Source organism: Malaclemys terrapin, chromosome 8, assembly GCF_027887155.1.
Source record: "Malaclemys terrapin pileata isolate rMalTer1 chromosome 8, rMalTer1.hap1, whole genome shotgun sequence".
Classification (NCBI taxonomy): Eukaryota; Metazoa; Chordata; order Testudines; family Emydidae; genus Malaclemys; species Malaclemys terrapin.
In genome coordinates, this window is record NC_071512.1 from 90893462 (window position 1) to 90917293 (window position 23832).

The 23832-nt window shown below is 43.2% G+C and overlaps 1 protein-coding gene across 1 annotated transcript in view; it reads right to left on the reverse strand.

Moving 5' to 3' along the window:
- IL23R (interleukin 23 receptor) overlaps positions 1–23832 on the reverse strand; it is a 62312-nt gene that overhangs the window by 2148 nt on the left and 36332 nt on the right. Inside the window, 7 exon segments of the mRNA XM_054038487.1 lie at positions 2172–2268; positions 3538–3612; positions 9521–9622; positions 13477–13674; positions 14631–14847; positions 17069–17151; positions 23173–23332. Of these exon segments, the coding sequence (XP_053894462.1) occupies positions 2172–2268; positions 3538–3612; positions 9521–9622; positions 13477–13674; positions 14631–14847; positions 17069–17151; positions 23173–23332 (932 nt within the window).

Below are 23832 nucleotides of genomic sequence, written 5' to 3' on the forward strand. Positions count from 1 at the left end.
GGCCATATCCTCTCTGATTCAGCCTTTGCAGCTGTGTAGCCTCCAACGCCTATGGTGCTCCCATGAATCAGAAGCTATGGAAGCCATTTTAGTCTGGCCCAAGCTCTTGTGCAAAACGTATAGGTTTAAATTTACACTGTTGCCAGCTGTCAAACTGGAAAAAACAACATATGTTAAGAAGAAGAGGATGCCTATATTTCCTGATCTGTTGAGATTGGCTCAGGCACATGGTCAGAAAAACTGTGGTATTGAAACTTGACTTTCTTACAATCAAAGCTGCTCTGTAACCTACACAAAAGAAAATTACTTATAAGAAACTTTAAGTGAGCCAAACTTCCATTGATTTCACTGTGTGGTACAGTGTTCCTGTGGGAATAGGGAGTCTCTGGTTTCAATTAAATGCTTTTATTTAATAGGTGCATCAACAGCAGAATAGATGAAACCTGATTCTGTGTCTGGTTCAGAGAACCAGATTTAGTTGGGCATTGGTCCTGCTTTGAACAGGGGATTGGACTAGATGACCTCCTGAGGTCCCTTCCAACCCTGATATTCTATGATTCTATGAACCCCTTAACACCATCTGTCCACATATTTCTCTTAAGCCTACTTTGTGTTAGTGCCATCCTTTGGATCATGCAGGTTAACTCCATATGCAGGTTAATCCACATTAGGAAAATCTTCAATCAGCCATTTTGGTGTCTATGCCACAGGAGTCTGCTTGCCCAAGAACCAAAGCATTTCATTCAAGTTTCCTGTACAGGTGTGTTTGATGCAGCAGTGGATGAATTCCTAGGTATCAATATCTTAGTGAAGCACAAGATTCAAATGTTGAGGTAATTCACAAATAACATGCCCATTGTTCTGTGAAGTCCATGGTTCAGAGGGAAGGAGCAGGGGATACAATACATTTGATACTGTATCACTGGTGAAATGGATGTCAAGAAGTCTTTGTAAAATATTTTAACTGTTCTGACTGATTTTTCTTTCTGCTGCCCCTCTCCTATGATCCCTTCCTGTTTCTAAATATCCTAATGTGGGATTTTGATAGGTAAGTTCTATTTAAGCAGTAATTTAAATAGAACAGACTGTTGGGAATCTTCAAGAAAGGGATAGATAAGACAGAAAATATCATATTGCCTCTATATAAATCCATGGTATGCCCACACCTTGAATACTGTGTGCAGACGTAGTCGCCCCATCTCAGAAAAGATATATTGGAATTGGAAAAGATTCAGAAAAGGGCAACAAAAATAATTAGGGGTATGGAACAGCTTCTGTATGAAGAGAGATTAATAAGTCAGGGACTTTTAAGTTTGGAAAAGAGGCAACTAACGGGGGATATGATAGAGGTCTATAAAATCATGAGTGGTATAGAGAAACTAAATAGGGAAGTGTTATTTACTCCTTCTCATAATACAAGAAAAAGGAGCCACCAAAAGAAATCAATAGGTAGCAGGTTTAAAACAAACATAAGAAAGTATTTTTTCATGCAATGCACTGTCAACCTCTGGAACTCCTTGCCAGAGGGTGTTGTGAAGGCCAATACTATAACGGGATTCAAAAGGGAGCTAGATAGATTCATGGAAGATAGGTCCATCAATGGCTATTAGCCAGGACGGGCAGGAATGGTGTCCCTAGCCTCTGTTTTCCAGAAGCTGGGATTGGGTGACAGGGCATGGATCACTTGATGATAACCTGTCTGTTCATTCCCTTTGGGGCACCTGGCATTGGCCACTGTCAGAGGACAGGATACTGGGCTTGATGGTCCTTTGGTCTGACCCAGTATGGCTGTTCTTATGTTATTTCCATTTATGCCTTAGCAATAAAGTTTTAAAAGATCAAATATATGCCAACATAGACTAAACTTAATTTGGGGTTTTTTTTTCAATTCTTTTTTCTCGTATGTCTATATTATGAAATACCCCTTGTTCTCTAAATATGGGCTTTACAGAGGAATGGTCATATTATTTTGTGTTGTGATTATCCACCTTATGGTAAAAAAAACAAAAATCTCGGACATCTTTTGGCAACATAGGATTATGAATGGGAAAAGTTGCCCTGGGTAACAGGGGGCTGTACAAAACTGGATCAATTTCTATAATTCTAGGGTTTTCTGAGAGAGAGGCATATTCTGGAGACTAAGGGGAGGAGGGATGAAAAGAAAGCGGTACCTTTTTCTAAGTGATTTTTTAAATATCAAAGTTAAGAAAACAATTGATAGTATGATTGCACCAGTGCCTATTCCCCAAAAAACGTCTCCATCATTATCTGAAAAGGGAGGGAAAAAAAAAAGAATTAATCAAATTGCTTATATCTTAGGGAAGATTTTTTTCTAGGCCCCAAACCTGAAAACATGTATACACGTGTGTGAGTAGTCCCATTGAGTTCAATGGGATTATTAACACGCATAAAGTTATTAATATGCATTAGGGTTTGCAGGATTGGGGCATTAATTTGTAAACCAGCGGCTTGGTGAGAGGACAAACATTTTTCCAAAAATGAAGCTTAGAAAGGCTGAAGAAATCTTTCTTACTTTAAGAAATGCTGTGGGGCCCGTTGCTCAGCTGACATATATCAACATAGCTCTACTAAAGTCAATGGAGCGATGCTGATTTACACCAGTTGAAAATCTGGGATGAAATACACAAAACAGAATATTTAGTGCTTGATTCAGCCCGTTTGTTTAAAAATGACAAAGCAAGGGAGATGAATGTGCACTGTTGTCTTAATTGTGCATTCCCTGTGCACTCCAAGCTCTCACTGTCTTCAGTGAGTGCAGGACCAGGGGCTAGAGGAGCAGCACACTTTACACTGCATACTAATGTACATTTGCTACTGTGATCTGGCTGTGAGAATCTAGCTGTGGAAGGGAGTTTCCAGGCAAGCACTTCTGAGAAATATGGCCAGTGTGTTTAACCATTAGCTACACATAAGAACAAATGTGTACGCTGCTTTTAAATTGATCTTTTGTTTGGTTTTGGCTGCCTGACTCTGAACAAGCAACACAGAAGTACCTTTATGGGTTATAACAAACCAGAAAAATAACTGAGGTTAGTGTTACATGAGAAATAAACAAGCCTTTGGCTCAAATTGTGGAGTCAAGATAGCTTAGCCTATCTGTATGATCAGGAAATGCTATCTTATTTTTTGTCTCAATTTCTCATATCCTAGCTGTTGTCCCATACATTTAATTTTAAGTGCCTTAACAAAACAAAAAGACCTAAAGCATAATTGTTGCAATAGTACAGTTTATACAACCTATTAGTACTATGCCCTAGACTAACTAACATGTGTTGTTTGCTTTATAGGGCTGCAGCATTCTTGTACTTGTGAAAGGGTGTGTTTTTGGCTGGGCCATGTCTCTAATAACAAACCAAGTGTTACTAACTTTTCACTTCTCTGTTATCACGTCACTAAACTGCCCTCCCCTCTCGCAGTCTCTGAGATACTATTGGTAGCCCATAGTACAGCAGAAACCACCCACTTCTGGTCAAGTAGAAACTCTTGCTTACCAAGTCTGAAATACTATCTTCTTACCATAGGAAATCTTCCCTGTAGCTGTGGCGATGATTACAGGATCAGTATCAATGCTTGTGTTTGGGAGCCTTTTTACTGAAATAATTTAATGAGGGAGAGAAAACAGTGTTGTGGTGACAACCTTACAGAATATGTTTCCTTTAAAAATTGGGTACGAAGCGCCTAAATCTGTTCCAAATGGCATTTAGGCACCCAAGACGCTTAGGTGCTTTTTGAACATTTTACCCATGACCTTACTGAGGGGAAAAAAATAGAGCTGTTTCACTCAAGCCCCAAAGCAGCTGTTGGCACCTGTTTGCCTTGGTGTCCAAGCAATTCAATATGGATTTTTGTAGACCTGTCTGGAATTTAGACACAAGTGCAGAATGCTCATACTTACCCTTTTCAGCTCTCCTGCTCCTAACTGGGTGGATGCTTGAGATTTCTCTTACCAATGCTGACTGCCAGTAGATCGGTTGCCAAACATCCTTGTCTAATGAGCCTCTTTGTATAATTTTTAAATGGTAAAAGAGAGAAATCCCTACACCACTCTGCTGTGAGTGGATACCATCAGAGATATTTCATTAGCTTTTCCCCAAAGAGTGTGGATTTTGATGGCCAAAACCACAGACCGGTATGACAAACTGTAACATACAACTTGTCTTTATTTAAAAATAACCCTATTTACAGCCATGGAGATCCATATCTATATATCTATTTTAGGCCTCCATAATCTGGACTCCCAGGAGATGGAGAACTCTCCACCCACTCAATCATTTCTCCCTGCAACCTAAATGTTCGCAAAGAAGAATGCTGCAGCCTTGCCTGAATTCCTTTTGATATCATTCATTTTGACTGGCTGGATGCAGAGCGATGGCCAGTGATTGTGAGTAGCTTCCATGAAGGGAAGTACATTTATACTGAACAAAGTCACTAGCCTGGTTTCTTGTTTCATTGTTGCAATTCCCTTGGTATCTCCATTTCCCTCAGCCAATAGGAGGCGTCTTTGATTCCACGGAAAACCTCTTCCTTTAATTTTCGAAGTTCCAATCTATGCTTCTCACTTTGTTTTTAAAGTTACATTCAAACTCTGTGCCCCTAGACCTGGCAGTTCAGGCAAGCAAGTCCAACTTTATTTTGAAGGACTTTTAAAGCTAACAAAGAAGAGTTTACAGATGCAATTTATCCCTTTTTTAAAAAAAATACAGTAAAGGTTCAGAACTCTATATCTTATAACAGGACAATATCATTACACTAAGTCTTATAATAAAACATTGTTGTAAGAAGTAGAGTTGAATGACACTGAGCTTTGAGCCATTGCTGTAGAGTAATGCAATATTTTTTATAAAGGAAAAATATATTGTAGGTTTACACATGAACATGTACTAGATTTCGAGAACTGCTAATCCTGCTAATGATAAACATAATTACAAGATATATTGAATTCCGAACATATGTTTGATTCTCAGGATATGAAATACCATTTTGAATACTGATTGAATACAAATGAGTCATCACTGTGGACAATTCAGTCCATGCACCGTATATTTTACTCGGTTCTTTGGTTCCCCTGTTGTTCTAGGCACTACTACAATACAGTTAGTAATAATAATAATGGCCGTATCTAGCACAAAATCACTTTTGCCATGTCATTGAGCACGACTTAACCATAATTATTTTATCTTTAGATCTGTGCTCTATTTGGGTTAAGGACATGACCTTCACCTGATGTAATTTGTTGGCCTATGTGAAACGCCCATTATATGAAGTTAAATTTTGTCAGGATGACTTGCTGTTGTATGATGATTTTCACAATATATCATTTGTTAACACTGAAGAATTAGGGGGAGGGAGGAAGTTGTGGGTGTGAAATGAGAAATGTATTGATCTATATATTAAAATATATTTAGCCAATATTAGTGGGTTGACACATAATTACTGTATTCTACATTGAATGCTGCCATCATGTGGCTCAGGTGGTAATTGCAAATTATAACCATGGATGTTACTTAGCTAGTTGAATCTGTTATTGCAAATAGTTTATCTGGTCACTTTGGCCCTTTGTTCTGTTCATGACCCAGTCCTGATTTCTAAGAATATATTTGGTTTTTGCAAGCATTCATCAAAGGTTTTTGCAAGCATTCATCAAAGCAAACTGATTTCCACAAAGCATTTCTTTCAACTATGTCTTTGTCTACTTGTGATTTATGGTATGTGTGATTGATCACCAAAGGCATATGGCATTGTTTTTGTTCCCTGATTGGATGACTAAATACTTTTAAACTTGGGAATAATGAATGAATTATAGGAATAGCAAATAATGCAGTCTGGAATGAATTTTCATAGCTTGATACGTGTTAAGGCCAGAAGGGACCATTATGAACATCTAGTCTGACCTCCGGCCGTAGAATTTCACCCGGTAATTCCTGAATCAAGCCCATTAACTTATTGTTTCAGATGAGCTCAGGTGAAAAATTTGGGATTCACAAATATTTTCATGAATAAACCAGTGGTTGTCCAAATATTCTCAAACAACAAATAATGGGACCCAACACACACAAACTCTTACAGCAAGTGAGGAGAAATGAGGAGTATTCTATTCTGTAGAGTCTGGCAGTATGAGAACCAATATAGAATACAACAGAATTCTTGTGACGGGTTATTCAAACTCCACACTGATAAGGAAGGGGTTAAGCTGTTGCTCTGAGCCCAAGAGGCCCTACCCTGCCACACCATCAAAGCATTCATGGCTTGGAGGAGGAGCTCAAAAGGGGAATAGGCCAGCTCAGAAGGAAGGTAGACAGTGGAGATGAACTGATCTACTTGGAGCTCCTGGGAAGGAGCATTACAAGAGATCCTGAGACTCTGGTTGTAGAGACTTGGCTAAACCCATAGTGAAGAGCTTTGCCACACTCAGGAGGTCTGAGACTTTATCTTTGATTTCAGCAACAGAGGGTCCTGTAGCACCTTTAAGACTAACAGAAGTATTGGAGCATAAGCTTTCGCGGGTGAATGCCCACTTCATCTTGCATCTGATGAAGTGGGCGTTCACCCACGAAAGCTTATGCTCCAATACTTCTGTTAGTCTTAAAGGTGCCACAGGACCCTCTGTTGCTTTTTACAGATTCAGACTAACACGGTTACCCCTCTGTTCTTTGATTTCACTTATTTGATGTTTATTGCTTTACCTGTTGGAAAACAGGGAACTGGTAAGGAAGCAATCCAGGAGTCAGCAATATGGCACTTTCAGGCACAGAACTTAGCTGCCTACCTCTGGGTCCTGGATCTGAACCCAGAGGAGAGGGCAGGCTTGGGGTTCCCTACCATCCCCAAGAGGTGGATAGAAAAGTGTGACCTAGCCAGAGCTTGAAAGGGGCAGACCACCTCATGGCTGGAGCCACTATTACCAGTGGAAGTGCAAAAGAAGTGATCCTGCTATGCCTGAGCCCGATCACAAAGGGGCACCTCTGGTGTGCACCCACCTGCACAGTATTCCTCCTCTCTTCATAAAAATACTCACAAATCACCTTTTCCGCTATTCAACTGGCTCTAGTGCCAGTAGTTAACATTTCCTTTTTAAAATGTCTTGTTTAACCAAGACTTTGACAAAAAAGGAAGACTGCCAAACTCAGAGACTGTACCAGATTTCTTCTTCTTCTCTGGACCTTCTCCACAGCTGTTATATAAGATGAAATGTATGTGTCACAATATCACTGCTGTGTCAACTGTCAAACTATTTCATACAATTGTCTTGGTACGAGTTTCAGTGCAGTCTTTGATCTGACCTGACATTCAGGCTGACATTATGGTTTATAATCAAAGGTGGGAATGTGACTAATTCACAAAAGAAGAAGAAAAACTATTCAGTTGTTTTTGCCCCAGTATGATTCACATCTATATTACCTATTTTCCCAATGAACTTGAAATAGCTTTGACGTATTTATGAGCTTCCTAAATCAACTGTTAACAGAGACAAACTCATTTAGCTAAGTGCTTTAGAGTAATTACAAAAAATCTCTTGGATAACTGTGGTTGTGGATGATGGGGATAAATTATATAGCTATATAACATATATCATTTACCCCAGTCATTTATATATGTAATATATTATTTCTCCCTAATATATATAATATATGTCACCCATGCCTTTGTCACCTTGGATTACTCTACAAGGGAACGCAGATTTAAATATTCAATAGCTGCAGCAAGTGCAGAATTCACCAGCCCAGTTATTAAGTTGTATTTCTCATGACTAGCACATATTTGATTTCACATATGTGGCTTAAAATCACAATATAAATATTGATACGTTCTAACGCAACCAGAAGATATGGGCTTGATGCAGGAATTATCAGGTGATATTCTATGGCCTGTGTAATGCAGAAGGTCATACTACATACTAGATGGTCCTTTCTGGCCTTAAATCCTATGAATATATTAACTCAGCTGTACCGATAACACTCTATACTTAGATCCTGTAGTGTCTTCAGCAGTGCAGCAAACATCACCCTAAGCTATGTTTTGTTGAGAGTTCAAGATTTAGTGTCTTGCTTATACTGATCCTTTTTTTTTTTTTTTTTTTTCCTCACAAGGAGTAGATGGAATATCTGTAGCCTGATTAGTTTCTATGGGAACCCTGTCTGCTGATCTAGTAACTAGATCACCACATTGGAGACAATCAATTTGTCTTTGAGGAAGGACAACACTGAAAACAATGATCAAATAACTTTGAGTATATACTCAAGGTCATGCCTCCTTGGTGGAAAACATTGGCAGGACTGCCCCTGAGAAAAATCCTGGCCTGAAACATAGCCAGTTTGTCTTAGGGGCAATGTATGTACAGCTTCAGGTAGCTCATCTGGAAATCTATTCAGAGCAGCATGAAAAATGATTTTGTGGCTTTATGGAAAAAAACACATATGTTGTCCTTGTCTCCAGTTATGGGTACAGTAGCTTTTCTTTACTGAAGAAAACAGCCAGTAGAATTCTGATGGCCTCCAAAAGTGTGTCTCTATTGATCCAGAACAAAAGATCAGGTTTGGGCTTTGTGTACATTACAAATTGCATGAGTCCAAGCCAGGAGAAAACAGGACCCTTTCCCTTTGATCTGGGTGTGAAAGTATGTGACGTAGTTGTAGGAGAGGGAAATACTTGTGTTCTCCCACATTGTTCTGAAGATCCCTGATTGGCTATTGGCTTGTCCCAGTGTGCCATTTCAGCTGGTGGTCTGGCCAAGGATCAGTTGCACAGAACATCTCAATTAATTTTGTACGTCTGGCTCCCAAGCAGAACAGAGGCCAAAACAATGCTAGAGGCCACTCAATTATCCTACAGGGGAGAAAGGGGCATTCAGAATACTGGAGGTTATGCAAAGCTTTCTCTTATTTTTCTGTATTTAGATGACATAGGGCCTGGCCCTGGACCTACACAGCTGCTTCTCCAGGGGAGGTTAAGAAGGGTCACCACTTCGCCATTTTCTCCCCATAGAAATGATGGTGTTTCCCAACATTGCATGGGCTTTAATTGTCAAATGTGCCCCCAAAAGAAGCAACATTTGTCCTCTTCTATTACAAAGTGCAAATTCTCCCCATGAACAAATCTGCAGATTCTCATGAAAATTGACAAACACACCAGTATTTGTACCATTTTGAAAAGTGAAAATTGATTCCCTTGAGCATCAGCTTTAATTATATTGTGTCCCATGATGAGCTGCAAACTACATTATACCCACACAAAGGCAAAGTGCAACTGTATTGACAAGGTCCCTGCTGGTGGAGTTCTGGTATCCAAAAAAACCCTGCCTTCTTTTAAACTCCTTCTAAAGTTCTGCTTTCTCTATAGTTCAAGGAAGGCGGGAGAAAATTGATAGTTTATAAAATCAAGTAGCTCTACAAAATTGCCAAATCATGGAAAGTCCTGGGGGAAGACTGTTTTCCATAAAACTGAACACTGAAATGTTACTCCCATCCCAGCAACAGTGACTTTACCACAAGAGTGCACTTACCTAAATCCACCAGATAAAGTTGGCCAGGACATGGCTTGCTTATTCCATCTTGATACACTGCATATACTGAAATGTTCATGTGAATTCCTTCTGTGAGGTCTCCTGAAACGAATGTTAGTTTTATTTAACATTTCTGTGCAAGTTAAAGTTAAAACGGCCGAAAATTTTAATGGGATATTTAAAGAAAGTGAAAAGAGGCTGGTCTGACTATATGGGAGCAGGAAGTACTAAGAATGCTTAAATTCTATTCCCATCACTCAGACTGACTATCCAGCTTGGTCAGATTTTTGTTTTGGGGTGGGGTGGGGTAGGGGGGTGGAAAACTTGTGTTGTTTTTTTGTTTGTTTGTTTGTTTGTTTTTGCAGTGAAAATTCAACTACTGAATGATACACTCTGGGCTCTCCTTTTGGAGAGGGGAAGCAGTGCATCATGGGTGTCCTTGGCACTGTGCATCATGGGAAGATGTAGTCTGGGTGGGAAGCCTAGCCCATAGAGGACAATGGAGACGTGAGGCAACTGAACAACACTTCCCATGAGGCACTGCCTGCAGCAGCATGGCCAAACCTAAATATTTTGGGGGTTTGGCTGAAATATTTCCATTTTCGGGGCTTTTAAAACGAATTAATGTATTTATATATTAATTTCTGACAAAAAATTCAAATTTTCTTGGAAACTTCTCTCTGCTTCCCTATCTTTAATGGAAGAGCACTCATTAACATTGCGGTGAAGATTAATTAGTTAATGTCTGTAAAGTGCTTTGAAGATTCATAGACTCATAGACTCATAGACATTAAGGTCAGAAGGGACCATTATGATCATCTGGTCTGACCCCCTGCATGCTGCAGGCCGCAAGACCCTTCCCTGGACTCTACCGTTGAAGTCCCCAATCCTGTGTTTTAGTGACTTCAATCGGCTGAGACCCTCCTGCTAGTGATCCCTGCCCCATGCTGCGGAGGAAGGCGAAAAACCTCCAGAGGCTCAGCCAATCTACCCTGGAGGAAAATTCCTTCCCGACCCCAAATATGGCGATCAGTAATACCCCGAGCATATAGGCAAGAGTCTCTAGCCTGGCCCTTGTTGGCCATTATGCTGTTCATGTACCATTGCTTGGTTTTCCTTGGCTACTATGTTTTATCATTAAACCATTCCCTCCATAAACTTATCCAACTTAATCTTAAAACCAGACAGGTCCGTCGCCCCCACCGTTTCCCTCGGAAGGCCGTTCCAATATTTCACCCCTCTGATGGTCAGAAACCTTCGTCTAATTTCAAGCCTAAACTTCCCCCCGGCCAGTTTGTATCCATTCGTTCTCGTGTCCACATTAGTACTAAACTGGAATAATTCCTCTCCCTCCCTTGTATTAACCCCTCTGATATATTTAAAGATAGCAATCATATCCCCCCTCAGCCTTCGCTTTGTCAGACTAAACAACCCAAGCTCCTCTAATCTCTTTTCATACGACAGGTTTTCCATTCCTCTGATCATCTTAGTCGCCCTTCTCTGCACCCGTTCCAGTTTGAGTTCATCTTTTTTAAACATTGGAGACCAGAACTGCACACAGTACTCCAAATGAGGTCTCACCAGCGCCTTATACAACGGAAGCAGGACCTCCCTATCTCTACTAGATATACCTCGCCTAATACATCCCAAGACCGCATTGGCTTTTTTCACCGCCACGTCACATTGCCGACTCATAGTCATCCTGCGGTCCACAAGGACCCCTAGGTCCTTCTCCTCTTCCGTTACTTCTAACCAATGCGTCCCCATCTTGTAACTAAAATTGTTATTATTCGTCCCCAAGTGCATCACCTTACACTTTTTACTATTAAATTTCATCCTATTTCTGATACTCCAATTCACAAGCTCATTCAAGTCTCCCTGCAGAGTATCCCTATCCTCCTCAGAGTTTGCAACTCCTCCCACCTTCGTATCATCCGCAAACTTTATCAGCCCACTCTTGCAATCGGTCCCGAGGTCAGTTATAAATAGATTAAATAAGATGGGTCCCAAAACCGAACCTTGAGGCACTCCACTAGTAACCTCCCTCCAACCCGACAATTCACCCTTTAATACGACCCGCTGCATTCTCCCCATTAACCAATTCCCTATCCACCTCTGGATTTTCATACCGATCCCCATGTTTTTCATTTTAACCAATAGTTCCTCATGGGGTACTGTATCAAACGCTTTACTGAAATCCAGGTATAAGATGAAAAGCCCTGTGGATATTTGACACCACAGTGACTGGTGGTTATAAAAAATGCTAGAAAGAGAAGCGTATTATTAAAACCTTCAGAAGGAAATTGCAGTTTAATACATATTGAATATAGCTAACTTATGTATGACCGATCTGTTCTGATACATAACACTGGAGACAATTGTGTTGTGAGAGAATTTGGGTATCAAACTTTTCACCAGTAATAAAACTATAGACCCAAATTTCCTGAACCTGTATTGCTGCAGATTTAGCAAAATAAATACATTTGTACATATGTGCCATAGCAAATTTTATAATCTCTGTGGTGACATATGGTTTATCAGATGGAAGAAGTAATTGTATGTCATTTACAGTGAGGCTTTGTTTTCTGCACTGTACATTCCACTGTAAAGACCATATTCGTTAACAGTTTATGGAAGGGATTTTAGTTTCATAGTCATTTACATGTCTTACTTGTAAAGTAACATGGCATCCAATGAGAAGGTGACTACAAAGGATGTGTTCATTTTTTATTATACAGTTGTATTTATTATGATGAAAGCAGCTACCAGTTTTCACTTGAATTTGGTTTCTCACATTTTCCTTATAATATATCAGTACAGAATCTTTTTTCCAACTAATATGGTTAACTGGAGATTCATCCTAGAAATTGCTACACTGCTCAGGAATACAGATCCCATTACATGCAATTCACCAAGCCTATGACAACTGATTTTACGGGCGTAAAATGCCAATGATCACATGGAAATGTGGGGACCAGGACCATTTTGCTGACAAGATCTGCAGTCAACATAACGGAGAGACATGGTAGGGTAGGGTAATATCTTTTATTGGACCAACAGAAGTTGATGATGGTAGAAGAAACAAGCTTTTGAGCTACATTGGGCTCTTCTTCTGAAGCTTGTCTCTTTCACCAATAGAAGTTGGTCCAATAAAAGACATTACTTCGCCCACCTTGTCTCTCTCTCATATCCTGGGATCAAGATGGTTACAACAACGCTGCATTCAGCATAATGGGACACATGCCACAATCCTTATTTTGCTGGATGCTTGACCTCAGTAGGAATTTTGCCTGAGTAAAGCCTGCAGGTTTTGTCCCATACAATTGTTCAGCAACAATAACTGCAGAAGACAGTTGCTGCCTCACATATTACTGCCTCTGCTCCTGTATTTTCACTCTTTATAGACACATTTCCATATGTACCACTCTTCCCTGCCCACGTATGACTTCACTACTTCCCACAATCTAGCCAAGTTTCATGTCTTCTCCCTCTTTGTGACTTGGTCCCTCCTTTCACAGAGCATCCTACATTTAGAACAGCCTCCCAATTAATGTCCACGTTTCCTGCCCCATCCTCTTTCAGACCACGTAACTCCTCCCTCCTGCCAATCTGCTACAAACATCCACCTGCTCTCCTTTGTCATATTTGTACACCTCTACCTCGATATAACAGGAATTCATATATAACATGGTAAAGCAGTGCTCGGGGGGGGGGAGGGGCTGCGCACGCTGATGGATCAAAGCAAGTTCAATATAACGCGGTAAGATTTTTTGGCTCCTGAGGACAGCGTTATATCGAGGTAGAGGTGTACTGTTAAAAGTACCAGAGACCTGGGGCTCAATTTAAATTCACAGTTCCTTTGTTTTCTTTTGTTGTATTTTGAGCTACAAGGCCTTGTGTACATCTATAGCACTATACAGAAAGTAGATAGCAAAAAGATTGTTACCATATCTTACCCTCTATATATGTAAATGTATCCTGGCTGGGGACTTTCTTCCATAAAAAATCGTGTTGCTGGTTATGCTGAGCTGCAAAAATCCATTCAACTATGAACCACAGGATTGATCTTCCAATGTATTTAGGCAGCTCCCATTTGACAGATACTCCTCTATGGTCATCATGGCTAATCTGCATGTTGGTGGGGGATAGGAAATCTGCAAACAGAAGTAGGAGGAGTGATATGACTAAGGTGGGCCGGATCCTTCCAGTCATAGGCAGGCCTATTAAATGGCCCATTCTGCACAGGGAAACTGCCTATGCTCTGAAATAATTTAAGAAATGATCTTGAAATCAAAGAAAGAGATTTTATACAGGCATTTGGGGCATTTTATATATTAAACCGCCTATTGTTGAGTTTATCGCACCTTTTCTCTCTCTGAAAATCTGTATCTGTTGCTTTTTACAAGAAACACCTCTGATTCTTCTAATAGAGAGACTCAAGAACAATCAGATTTTTCCACTTTATTTACCTAATGCACTTTCTATTTAGTCATTTTCACTATATAATCCCTTTCACTTGCAGTGTCTGTGGGACTTTCCCCCGTTGCTGAATGCAAGAAACATTTTAGAAAACAGGAAAATGTGGTTGTGGAAAACCACAGTCAGTGGCCTGGGGAATCTGAGGCAGATGTAGACCCTGAAACTACTTCTAATTCCCTGTTGTTGTTGTTGTTTGTTTTAAATGACAAGATGCAAAGGTGAAACTGTGCCTTTATTGGAAATGAAAGGAGTTATTTTCACTAAGGTCCTGTGAACATAGGGAAATTGCCCACGTTCTGAGACTGCTTTCAAGACCTAATTAAGCAGCACAGTTGTGTCAGCTGGTGTCAGCCAATGCAGACAGTCCAAAACTTATTTTTAAAGCTATTGTTGAACAATGTCAGAGAGGAACATTTGAAATATATGGCTGATTATTTATTGTCTCCAGGGCACACAGTCTGGCGTCTTCTGGAGAGCACTAAGTTCATTTATAAAAAGAAGTGGGTAGGAGCAGAATTTCCAGAGGGTTTTCTCCAATTTAAAGCATTAAACAGAAGATATTTTTTTTCTTTCCAGTTCTGACAAAACCAGATTTCAGTTAAAGCTAATGATGATGTGTGCATAATCTTACCGTTAAAATTACTGTGCTCTTGGGTCACTGTTATACTGGCTGGCATGGAACTTCCCTTTGAATTGTATGCAGTCACATGGACGGTGCGCATTGCTGGGGAAACCAGAACTTTGCATTGTGTGTCTGATGTGTTACATAAGTTAACCATTTCTCCCCGGCTTTCATGGAACACAGTATAACCCAGAATTCTTCCTCTGGCATCTTTTGGAGCGAGAGGCTAAAAACAATGAAAAAATAAATGTCCTTATAGAACAGTAAAAAGAAGAACAGGAGTACTTGTGGCACCTTAGAGACTAACAAATTTATTAGAGCATAAGCTTTCGTTGACTACAGCCCACTTCTTCGGATGCATATAGAATGGAACATAGAATAGAACAGTGTGTTGTTTGCTGCCGCTGGGGCACACATTCCTCGGTTCACCATCCCCACGCGTAGTGCTCCGCATGAAATTGTAACTATGTGCCAAGAGTATTGTTAATTGACAGAGGATCTCAAAGGACTGGAGTGAGACTCATCAACTTAGCATGCAGAATACTCTGGAACAATGTCTCCTAAAGGAATAGGCACAAACAAATCTTGCCTTAAGTTTATACAGGCATGTCATCGTCTTCGTCCTCTTTCTTCCCTCAAACAAATTGGCTGGTTACTGCTTGTACAAGAAAAACATCACTTTTCCTTGTAGCTTTGAGCTCCCATATAACCAGGATGTGGAACACTCCCAGATGAGCCACAAAACTAAAATCTCTTCCCTCCCCTTCTTCCTGAGCCCATAACTGTGCAGGGAAGCCACCTTCACCCCCCCTTATGGGGTATGAGGATCCAGGGGTGTCTCTCCTCTTCTCCTCCCTCCCCCCCACCACATGGGCTTGGGAGAAAGATGCAAAGACCAGCGAGCCAGAGGGGCAGAAGCAGCCAAAGCAAGGACCTTAGTCCTTTTTGGAGAACTTTCTACCATTTCGACAGGACTTTCTCTGCCCTTTGGTGACTGGCTGCTTACTCCAACCATCACCCTCTCCCTCCCTCATAGGGTATGTCTATACTGCAATTAGACCCCCACAGCTGGCAGGGGCGGTGAGTTGTATGGACCCGTGGTGCCTGTGCTCCAGGAATATTCAGGGCCCGGGGGCCTGGCTTCACCAATGTTCGGGGCCGGGTCTCTCACCTGGCCCCACCTGCTACCCCTGCACACCTCCCCCGAAGCGTCTCCCAGCCCCACCTACCGCCTCCAGGTGATTTAAAAGGGCCCCCTGGACCACCACCAGCAATGCAGCAAGGCTAAGGCGGCTTCCTGCCCAGCCTCACTCCGTGCCACTCCCGGAAGTGATCAGAACGGTCCTACAGCCCCAGGGGGTGTGTGTCTCCGCATGCTGCCCCCGCCCTGAGCGCTGACTCCGCAGCTCCCATTGGCTGGGAACTGTGGCCAATGGGAGCTGCAGGGGCACTGCCTGTGGGCAGCGGCATGCAGAGACCCCACGGCTGCCCTGCCTAGGAGCCGCTGCCAGAGGGGGTATATGGGTTGCTTTCGGGAGCTGCCTGAGGTAAGTGCCGCACCCCTCACCCTCTCCCGCACCCCAACCTCCTGCCCCAGCCCAAAGCCCACACCCAACTCCCTCCCAGAGTCTGCACCCCTCACCCCCTCCCACAGCCCAAACCGCTGCCCCAGCCCAGAGCCTGCACCCCAAGCCCCGTCTTGCAACCAAACTCCCTCCCAGAGCCTGCACCCCTCACCCCCTCCCACACTCCAAACCCCTGCCCCATCCCAGAGCCTGCACCCAAACTCCCTCCCAGAGCCCTCACCCCTCCTGAACCCAAATTCCCTCCCAGAGCCTTAGGCAGGTGTGTGGGGGTTGGAGGGAGACTTGGACCTGTTCTGGGCACCACCAAAAATTATACAAACCTGCCGCCCCGACAGCTGGCCCCGGGCTGGCTGACTTGGGCTGTTTCATTGCAGTGTCAGCGTCTGAGCTCAGGGTGGGGCCTGGGCTCTAGGACCCTGTGATTTACACTGCAATGGAACAGCCCCACAGCCCAAGCTAGCTGGCAGTGTAGACGACTACCAATAGTCTCTTCATCCCAGCTTCACTCCTCTTACCTTCTTCTCCCTCTCCCTGTCTGTCAGTGTCCCCTCTCCCTTCTACTTCGCTGATATCCTCCCCCCCCCCAGAAAAGTAGTGGCACTAACATGCTGTTTGCTGTCATCACACTGTTCCTGCTGCTGATGTATTCTGCCCCTACCCCACCCTGTGTCTCTTTTGTCTATTTAGATTGTAAGCTCTTCAGGACAGGGACTGTTTTTTTTTTGTTCTGCGTCCATACAACACCTAGGGCAACAGGGTCCTGGCCTATGACTGGGGCTCCTAGATGCAACAGTAATACAGATAATAATAATAAATGGTATTTTAGAATCCTATGCAGCTTGAAAAAGAAAATGGCATTACCTTTATCAAGACCATCACTTCTTGGCTACCGTTCGTGTATACTGGACCCGTAACCCTCCACACATCCAGGATTTTAGAAGGTGCTGCAATCAAAAGAAGTACAGTAACTGAATCGGTGATTTCTGGTATTAATATTTAAATGTACAAGGTAATGGCCATGATTTGGTATGTGACTTAGTTCAGTATTAAAATCAAATGAAATGGCGTCAGTAAGTATTTTCAAAGCACCCCCTTGGGGGCATTCTGAGACACAGGCTCTGGCAGATACGTTTCTATAAACTTTCTAATAATAATTAAGAACTGAGCTGCCTTTAGTTTAGCTCCTTAAGACAGCAGGGAAGGAGTTGATGATGCCTGCCTGGTCTCAGAGACCTGCTGGTACATAGCCCTGCCACTGTACAAAGGGAAACAACCCAACTCGATAGTTATTTATTATTACACCTCTACCTCGATATAATGCTGTGCTCGGGAGCCAAAAAATCTTACCGCGTTATAGGTGAAACCGCGTTCTATTGAACTTGCTTTGATCCACCAGAGTGTGCAGCCCCCTCCCCGCCCCGCGTTATAGCCGAATTCATGTTATATCGGGTCGCGTTATATCGAGGTAGAGGTGTACTATTCTTTCCAGTGGTAGTTTGTTCTAGTGATTAATCACCGTCATTGTTTAAAATCTGTGCCTAATTTCTTATTTGTCTGACTTCAGTTTCCCACCATTGCTTCTTGGTTAGCCTTTCTCCACTAAATTAAAGTATTCTCTCCTTGTTAAAGAATGTTGTCATCACAAAGTACTTGTAGGCTGTAATCAAGTCACTTCTCACTCTTTTTGATAAGCTAAACAGTTTGAGATTATCTAGACCTTGCATCATTTCTGTGGCTCTCTTCTGTATCCTCTCCAATTTTTCAACATCCTGGTTAAAATGTGGACATCAGAACTGTACACAATATTCCAGTACCAGACTCACCAATGCCCTATACAGAGGTAAAATTGCCTCCTTATTCTTACTCATACTTACAGATCCAGGGATCACATTAGCCCTTTTTGCCATGTTATCGCACTGGGAGCTCATGTTCAGTTGTTTTGTCCCCTAAATCCTTCTCAGAGTCACTGCTTTCTAGGATACAGCCCCCCATTCGGTTGGTGTGGCTTGCATTCCTTGTTCCTAGATGTGTATTGTAACTTTGCACTTGACTACCTTAAAATGCATTTTCTTTGAATGGGCCTGTGATGGGGTGTCTACCCCACACAGGACTGGAAGGTGTTCAGATTGCCAGACAGGCCAATTAACTCCATGGACTGCACCTGGAGGAGGAGTCAGGGAGCAGGGGATTGACTAGGAACAGACGCTGGGCAGGAATAGGTGGGACTTCCATAAAGCCTGGGAGCATACAGCAGAAGGGGGACCAGAGGGAAGAAGTCTCCAGTTGCTCCCTGGGAGAAGGGAGGCGTGTCTGGGGCTAGAGACAAGTAGCATAGTTACTCCCTGGGAAGAGGGCTGTGGCGTGGCAAGCCCAGAGAAGGGGGAGAGCCAGAGAGGTAGGCAAGGCTCGGGCAAAGAGCAGTGAGGTATGGGGTAGGTCAAACCTTGGCTGCTGCTGAGAAGGCCCCTGAGCCAGAACCTGGAGTAGAGGGTGGACCCGGGTCCCCCTACCAGCCGCTGACAAAGTGGCACCGGTGGGGCAGTGAGCAGGAAGACTGCCTGAGCCAATTTGCCAAGAGGGACTTTAATAGTCTGGAAGGTGGGAACATGTTTGGTGACCCAGACGGAGGGCCGAGTCACTCAGAGGGGTAGCCGTGTTAGTCTGTATCCACCAAAACAATGAGAAGTCCGGTGGCACCTTAAAGCAGAGCTTTGGAGCGGAGCCCGGAGCTGGAGCGCGGAGCAGCTCCGGAGCAGTGGAGCTGCAGGTTTTTGCCTGGAGCTGGAGTGAAGCCGGAGCACAGCTCCAAAGCCCTGCCTTAAAGACTAACAGATTTATTTGGGCATAAAACTACAATACCCACCTGGGGAAGTGAGGAAACAGATTGACAGAGCGAGACGGGTACCCAGAAGTCACCAACTACAGGACAGCCCAACAAGGAAAATAACAGAACACCACTGGCCATCATGTACAGCCCCCAGCTAAAACCTCTCCAGCGCATCATCAACGATCTACAGTCTATCCTGGAAAACAATCCCTCACTCTCACAGACCTGGGGAGACAGGCCAGTCCTCGCTTACAGACAGCCCCCAAACCTGAAGCAAATACTCACCAGCAACTACACACCACACCACAGAAACACTAATCCAGGAACCAATCCCTGTAACAAACCCCGTTGCCTACTCTGTCCCCATATTTACTCCAGTGACCCCATCATAGGACCCAACCACATCAGCCACACCATCAGGGTCTGGTTCACCTGCACGTCTACTAATGTTATATAAGTTTCAGAGTAGCAGCTGTGTTAGTCTGTATCCGCAAAAAGAAGAACAGGAGTACTTGTGGCACCTTAGAGACTAACAAATTGATTAGAGCATAAGCTTTCATGGACTACAGCCCACTTCTTCGGATGCATAACAGCCCATATGCATCCGAAGAAGTGGGCTGTAGTCCACGAAAGCTTATGCTCTAATAAATTTGTTAGTCTCTAAGGTGCCAAAAGTACTCCTGTTCTTCTTTTTAATGTGATATATGCCATCATGTGCCAGCAATGCCCCTCTGCCATGTACATTGGCCAAACTGGAGTCTCCACATAAAAGAATAAATGGACACAAATCAGACATTGGGAATGGTAATATACAAAAGCCAGTAGGAGAACACTTCAATTTCCCTGGACATTCAATAACAGATTTAAAAGTAGCCATTCTTCAACAAAAAAAACCTTCAAAAATAGACTTCAAAGAGAAATTGCAGAGCTACAATTCATCTGCAAACTTAAGACCATTAATCTGGGCTTGAACAGCGACTGGGAGTGGCTGACTCACTACAAAAGCCATTTTCCCTCTCTTGGTATTGCTGCCACCTCATCAATTATTGGGAGCGAACCACATCCACCCTGACTGAATTGGCCTTGTCAACACTGGTTCTCCACTTGTAAGGTAACTTCCTCCTCTTCATGTGCCAGTATCTCTATTCCTGTATCTGTAATTTTCACTCCATGCATCTGAAGAAGTGGTTTTTTACCCATGAAAGCTTATGCCCAAATAAATCTGTTAGTCGTCAAAGAGGAGGTTGCAGTCCTGGAGCGAGAGGGACCACAGGGTGAGACAGAGTGGGTGAAGACAAAATATCCCATTTCCCCTTTTGAGAGAGAAGGTTGTGAGGCTGTAATGTTCCAACAGCCTCTGCTTTCTCCTGAACTCCACCTCCACTTTTGCCACATAAGATATCCTGTAACGTTCTTGTTTAAAAACAAACAAACCCTGTGACTGCATTATTAAAACAGAATCTCGAATGCCCTAATCAACAGGGGTAGAGGCCGAGCAGCCATCACTTCAATGTCTGGGGCTCGAATCACGACTGTTCAAGGAAGAGTTGAGAAGTTTGCTCCTATAACAGCCCATGATAAATCACCTCTAGATGGAAGCAGAAATCAACCGGCAAGTTTTCTGGCTACTGACAATGTCATACCCAGAATTAGCCAGCAGAGGGCACCAGTAAAACAGTACCATGAGACCACTTCTTGCCTAGATGTGCCGTTAACTCTATTTGCCCATCAATTTGTGGGGTGTTTGCTTATGGAGGTATTTAACGTTAATCTTTTTCTGTATCTATAGGAGACTAGAGCCCTGAGTATGTAGTTTCCATGATTCAGTCAGGCTGGGGAAAAAATTAATTTGATAACAGACATACAGTACCTGGCACAATAATACCTAGAGCTTTTCCTCTAGAAAACACTTTGAAAACAGTCTTTACAGCTGCTCACATGTGGGAAGTGACTGGAGTGTAAGTGTTTGCAGGATTGGGGGGTTAACTTGTAATTCGGTTCAGAATCAAGTGGCACTCTGCATGACAGCAGAGCGCATAGAATGACTGAATAATCCAACTGTACATAAGAATCGGATCAAATTAATTATGCTGTTGATATACCAAGAAATAGCCCTCTGCTCTACTTTCAAAGATGAGACACACGGCAACTAGATAAGAAACATAGTGCCTTTATGCCAAGTGTGTGAGTTCTACCATGGGTCATATATCGTCCCTGGATGGAAGTACTCCTGGTATCTTTGAAAACCTATATCCACTAATGAGATGCTAATCCAGGGCCTGATCCAAAGCCTAATGAAGTAAATGGAAAGGTTCCCTTTGACTGCTGTGGCTTTGGCTCAAGCTTTGGATGGTGCAGCTGTATCGTTCCTGCATGTGCCACTGCTGGAAGGCAGTGAGCTAAGGAAAGGTGTCACAGTGCGTTGGCCAGGGCTGGTGCCAGCTGCATTAGAGCAGAGGCAGAATGGGTACAATTATTATTTTATTAGCTCAGTTTAAAACACGAGGCAGTAACTGGCGCTGATACTCTGTGCTCAGATCAATGCCTTTCATGTCAAGATCTTTATATACGTGAAGGCTCATAATGCCCCTATGAGGTAGATGAGTATTGTACCCATCTAGCAGGTATGTACACTGAGGCACAGAGAGATTTAAATGATTGCCTAAGTCATTGTCAAAGCCAGGAACACAATTGTGATGTCCTCACTCCAAATCTCCTACTTTAACCATTAGATATGCTGTCTCCTTTGACTGATGTTGTTTGTAGTGCTGTGGTAGCCATGTTGGCTCCAGGATATTAGAGACACAGTGGATGAGGTAATATCTTGTATTGGATCAACTTCTGTTGGAGAAAGAGGCAAGTTTTTGAGTTACAAATGACCTGAAGAAGAGCTCTGTGTAGTCCAAAAGCTTGTCTCTTTCACCAACAGAAGTTGGCCCAATACAAGATATTACCTCACTCACCTTGTGTCTCCATTGACTGAGTCATTTAAAAAATGGCACTAACTATTCTGATGACATCTATCCTGATTGGTTAAACATCACCAAAAGGTGAAAGCCCAAACATTACAAACGGTCAATCTCCTCTTTGCAGATACACTTGTATTTGTATTTTTGCATGTGTGTTTGAATCCCAGGTGCAAACCTGGATACCTGCATCTCTAGCTACCTAACTGCAGCTGTCAAAAGAGAGGTCGCACCTCAGCCCTTCTTTAAAAATGTACCCTTTATGCTGTCAAGTGGGAAATGATGTATCACATGCGATCACAAATATCTTTACAGTGGACCTTTATTCCCCTATAGCCTGCCAACCAGGAGGAATGGGAAGTGTTTGTAGCAAACGATTGTCACACAGGGCCTGGCTTAAGTGACTATTTTTTACATTTAGTCTGATTAGAAAATCAAACGCTACATTCCTGTTTTACATGGTAAGGGACAAATCCTGGTCTCTTTGTTGGATTAAGGTGGAAGAAGATGTAAGGAGCTTTCTTGATCACCACCATAGTGCAGATGCAGGATTTCTCATCAGTGATTAAGAGCACTAAGAGGTGGGCCCAGCTAACATTCCCATTCCTTGCACCCTGGCCCAAAGGGACTCTGATGAGCCGGCAGGGGTTAGGCATGGCTAGACTTCCAGCTGGCATGCACTGATCAGGGAATCTGAACATAAGAACAGCCATACTGGGTAAGACCAAAGGTCCATCTAACCCAGTATCCTGTCTTCCAACAGTGGCCACTGCCAGGTGCCCCAGAGGGAATGAACAGAACAGGTAATCACCAAGTCGCCATATCGCCCATTCCTAGCTTCTGGCAAACAGAGGCTAGGGACACCATCCCTGCCCATCCTGGCTAATAGCCATTGCTGGACCTGTCCTCCATGAATGTATCTAGTTCTTTTTTGTGTATATGTACATATGTACATATATATAATCTGCTGCTCCCATAAGGTACACCTGACAGTGTACTGATCCCACATGTTCCAATAGCAGGGTAACTAGAAGCCCACACCATTCCACTCCCTTTGACAATTGCCCCAGAAAAAGGGGTGATCTCATTCAAAGTTTTTAAAAAATAAGAAAAAGTGATGCATGACAGCAGGAGATGGAGCAATCCCCTTGTAAGCCTGGGTGTGAACTCACCTGCTTCTGGGGTTGTATAAATAAAGGGCGCACTCCATCCACTCCAATAGCTTTTGGCAAGAATTAATCGGCATCTCACTTGAAACTCATACTCTGTGTTCGACTCCAGGCTGTACTCTGTATGTGGCCCTCTTGTCACATTTATGTCCCATTCTTTCATCTAAAATTGACAAACAATATAACTTTCCAAGCTGTACTAACTAGCCTCATGAAATTAGACATCCTTTCAACAACATGTACTGGAACTATTAATGATGCTATAACAATCCCTGCCCAAGTGCCCTAGCCCTGAGGGAGTAGGCACCTGCCTCCCCAGAGCTCCTAGGAGTGCAGGATCAGTGTGGGCACTGCCCCGTGCCCAGGGCCGGCGCTTCCACTCGGCAACCCTAGGCAGTCGCCTAGGGCGGCAGATTTTGGGGAGCGGCATTTTGCCATCCTTGGTGGCAATTCGGCGGCGGGGGTCTTTCCGCTCCACGTCTTCAGGGCGCTTCGGCGGCGGGTCCTTCACTTGCTCCGGGACCCGCCGCCGAAGTGCCCCGAAGACGCGGAGCAGAAGGACCCCCACCGCCGAATGCTCTGAGGAGGAGCGCTGCTGCCTAGGGCGGCAAAAATCCTGGCGCCGCTCCTGACCATGCCTTAGCCTAGGGCTGTGTTCGTGGC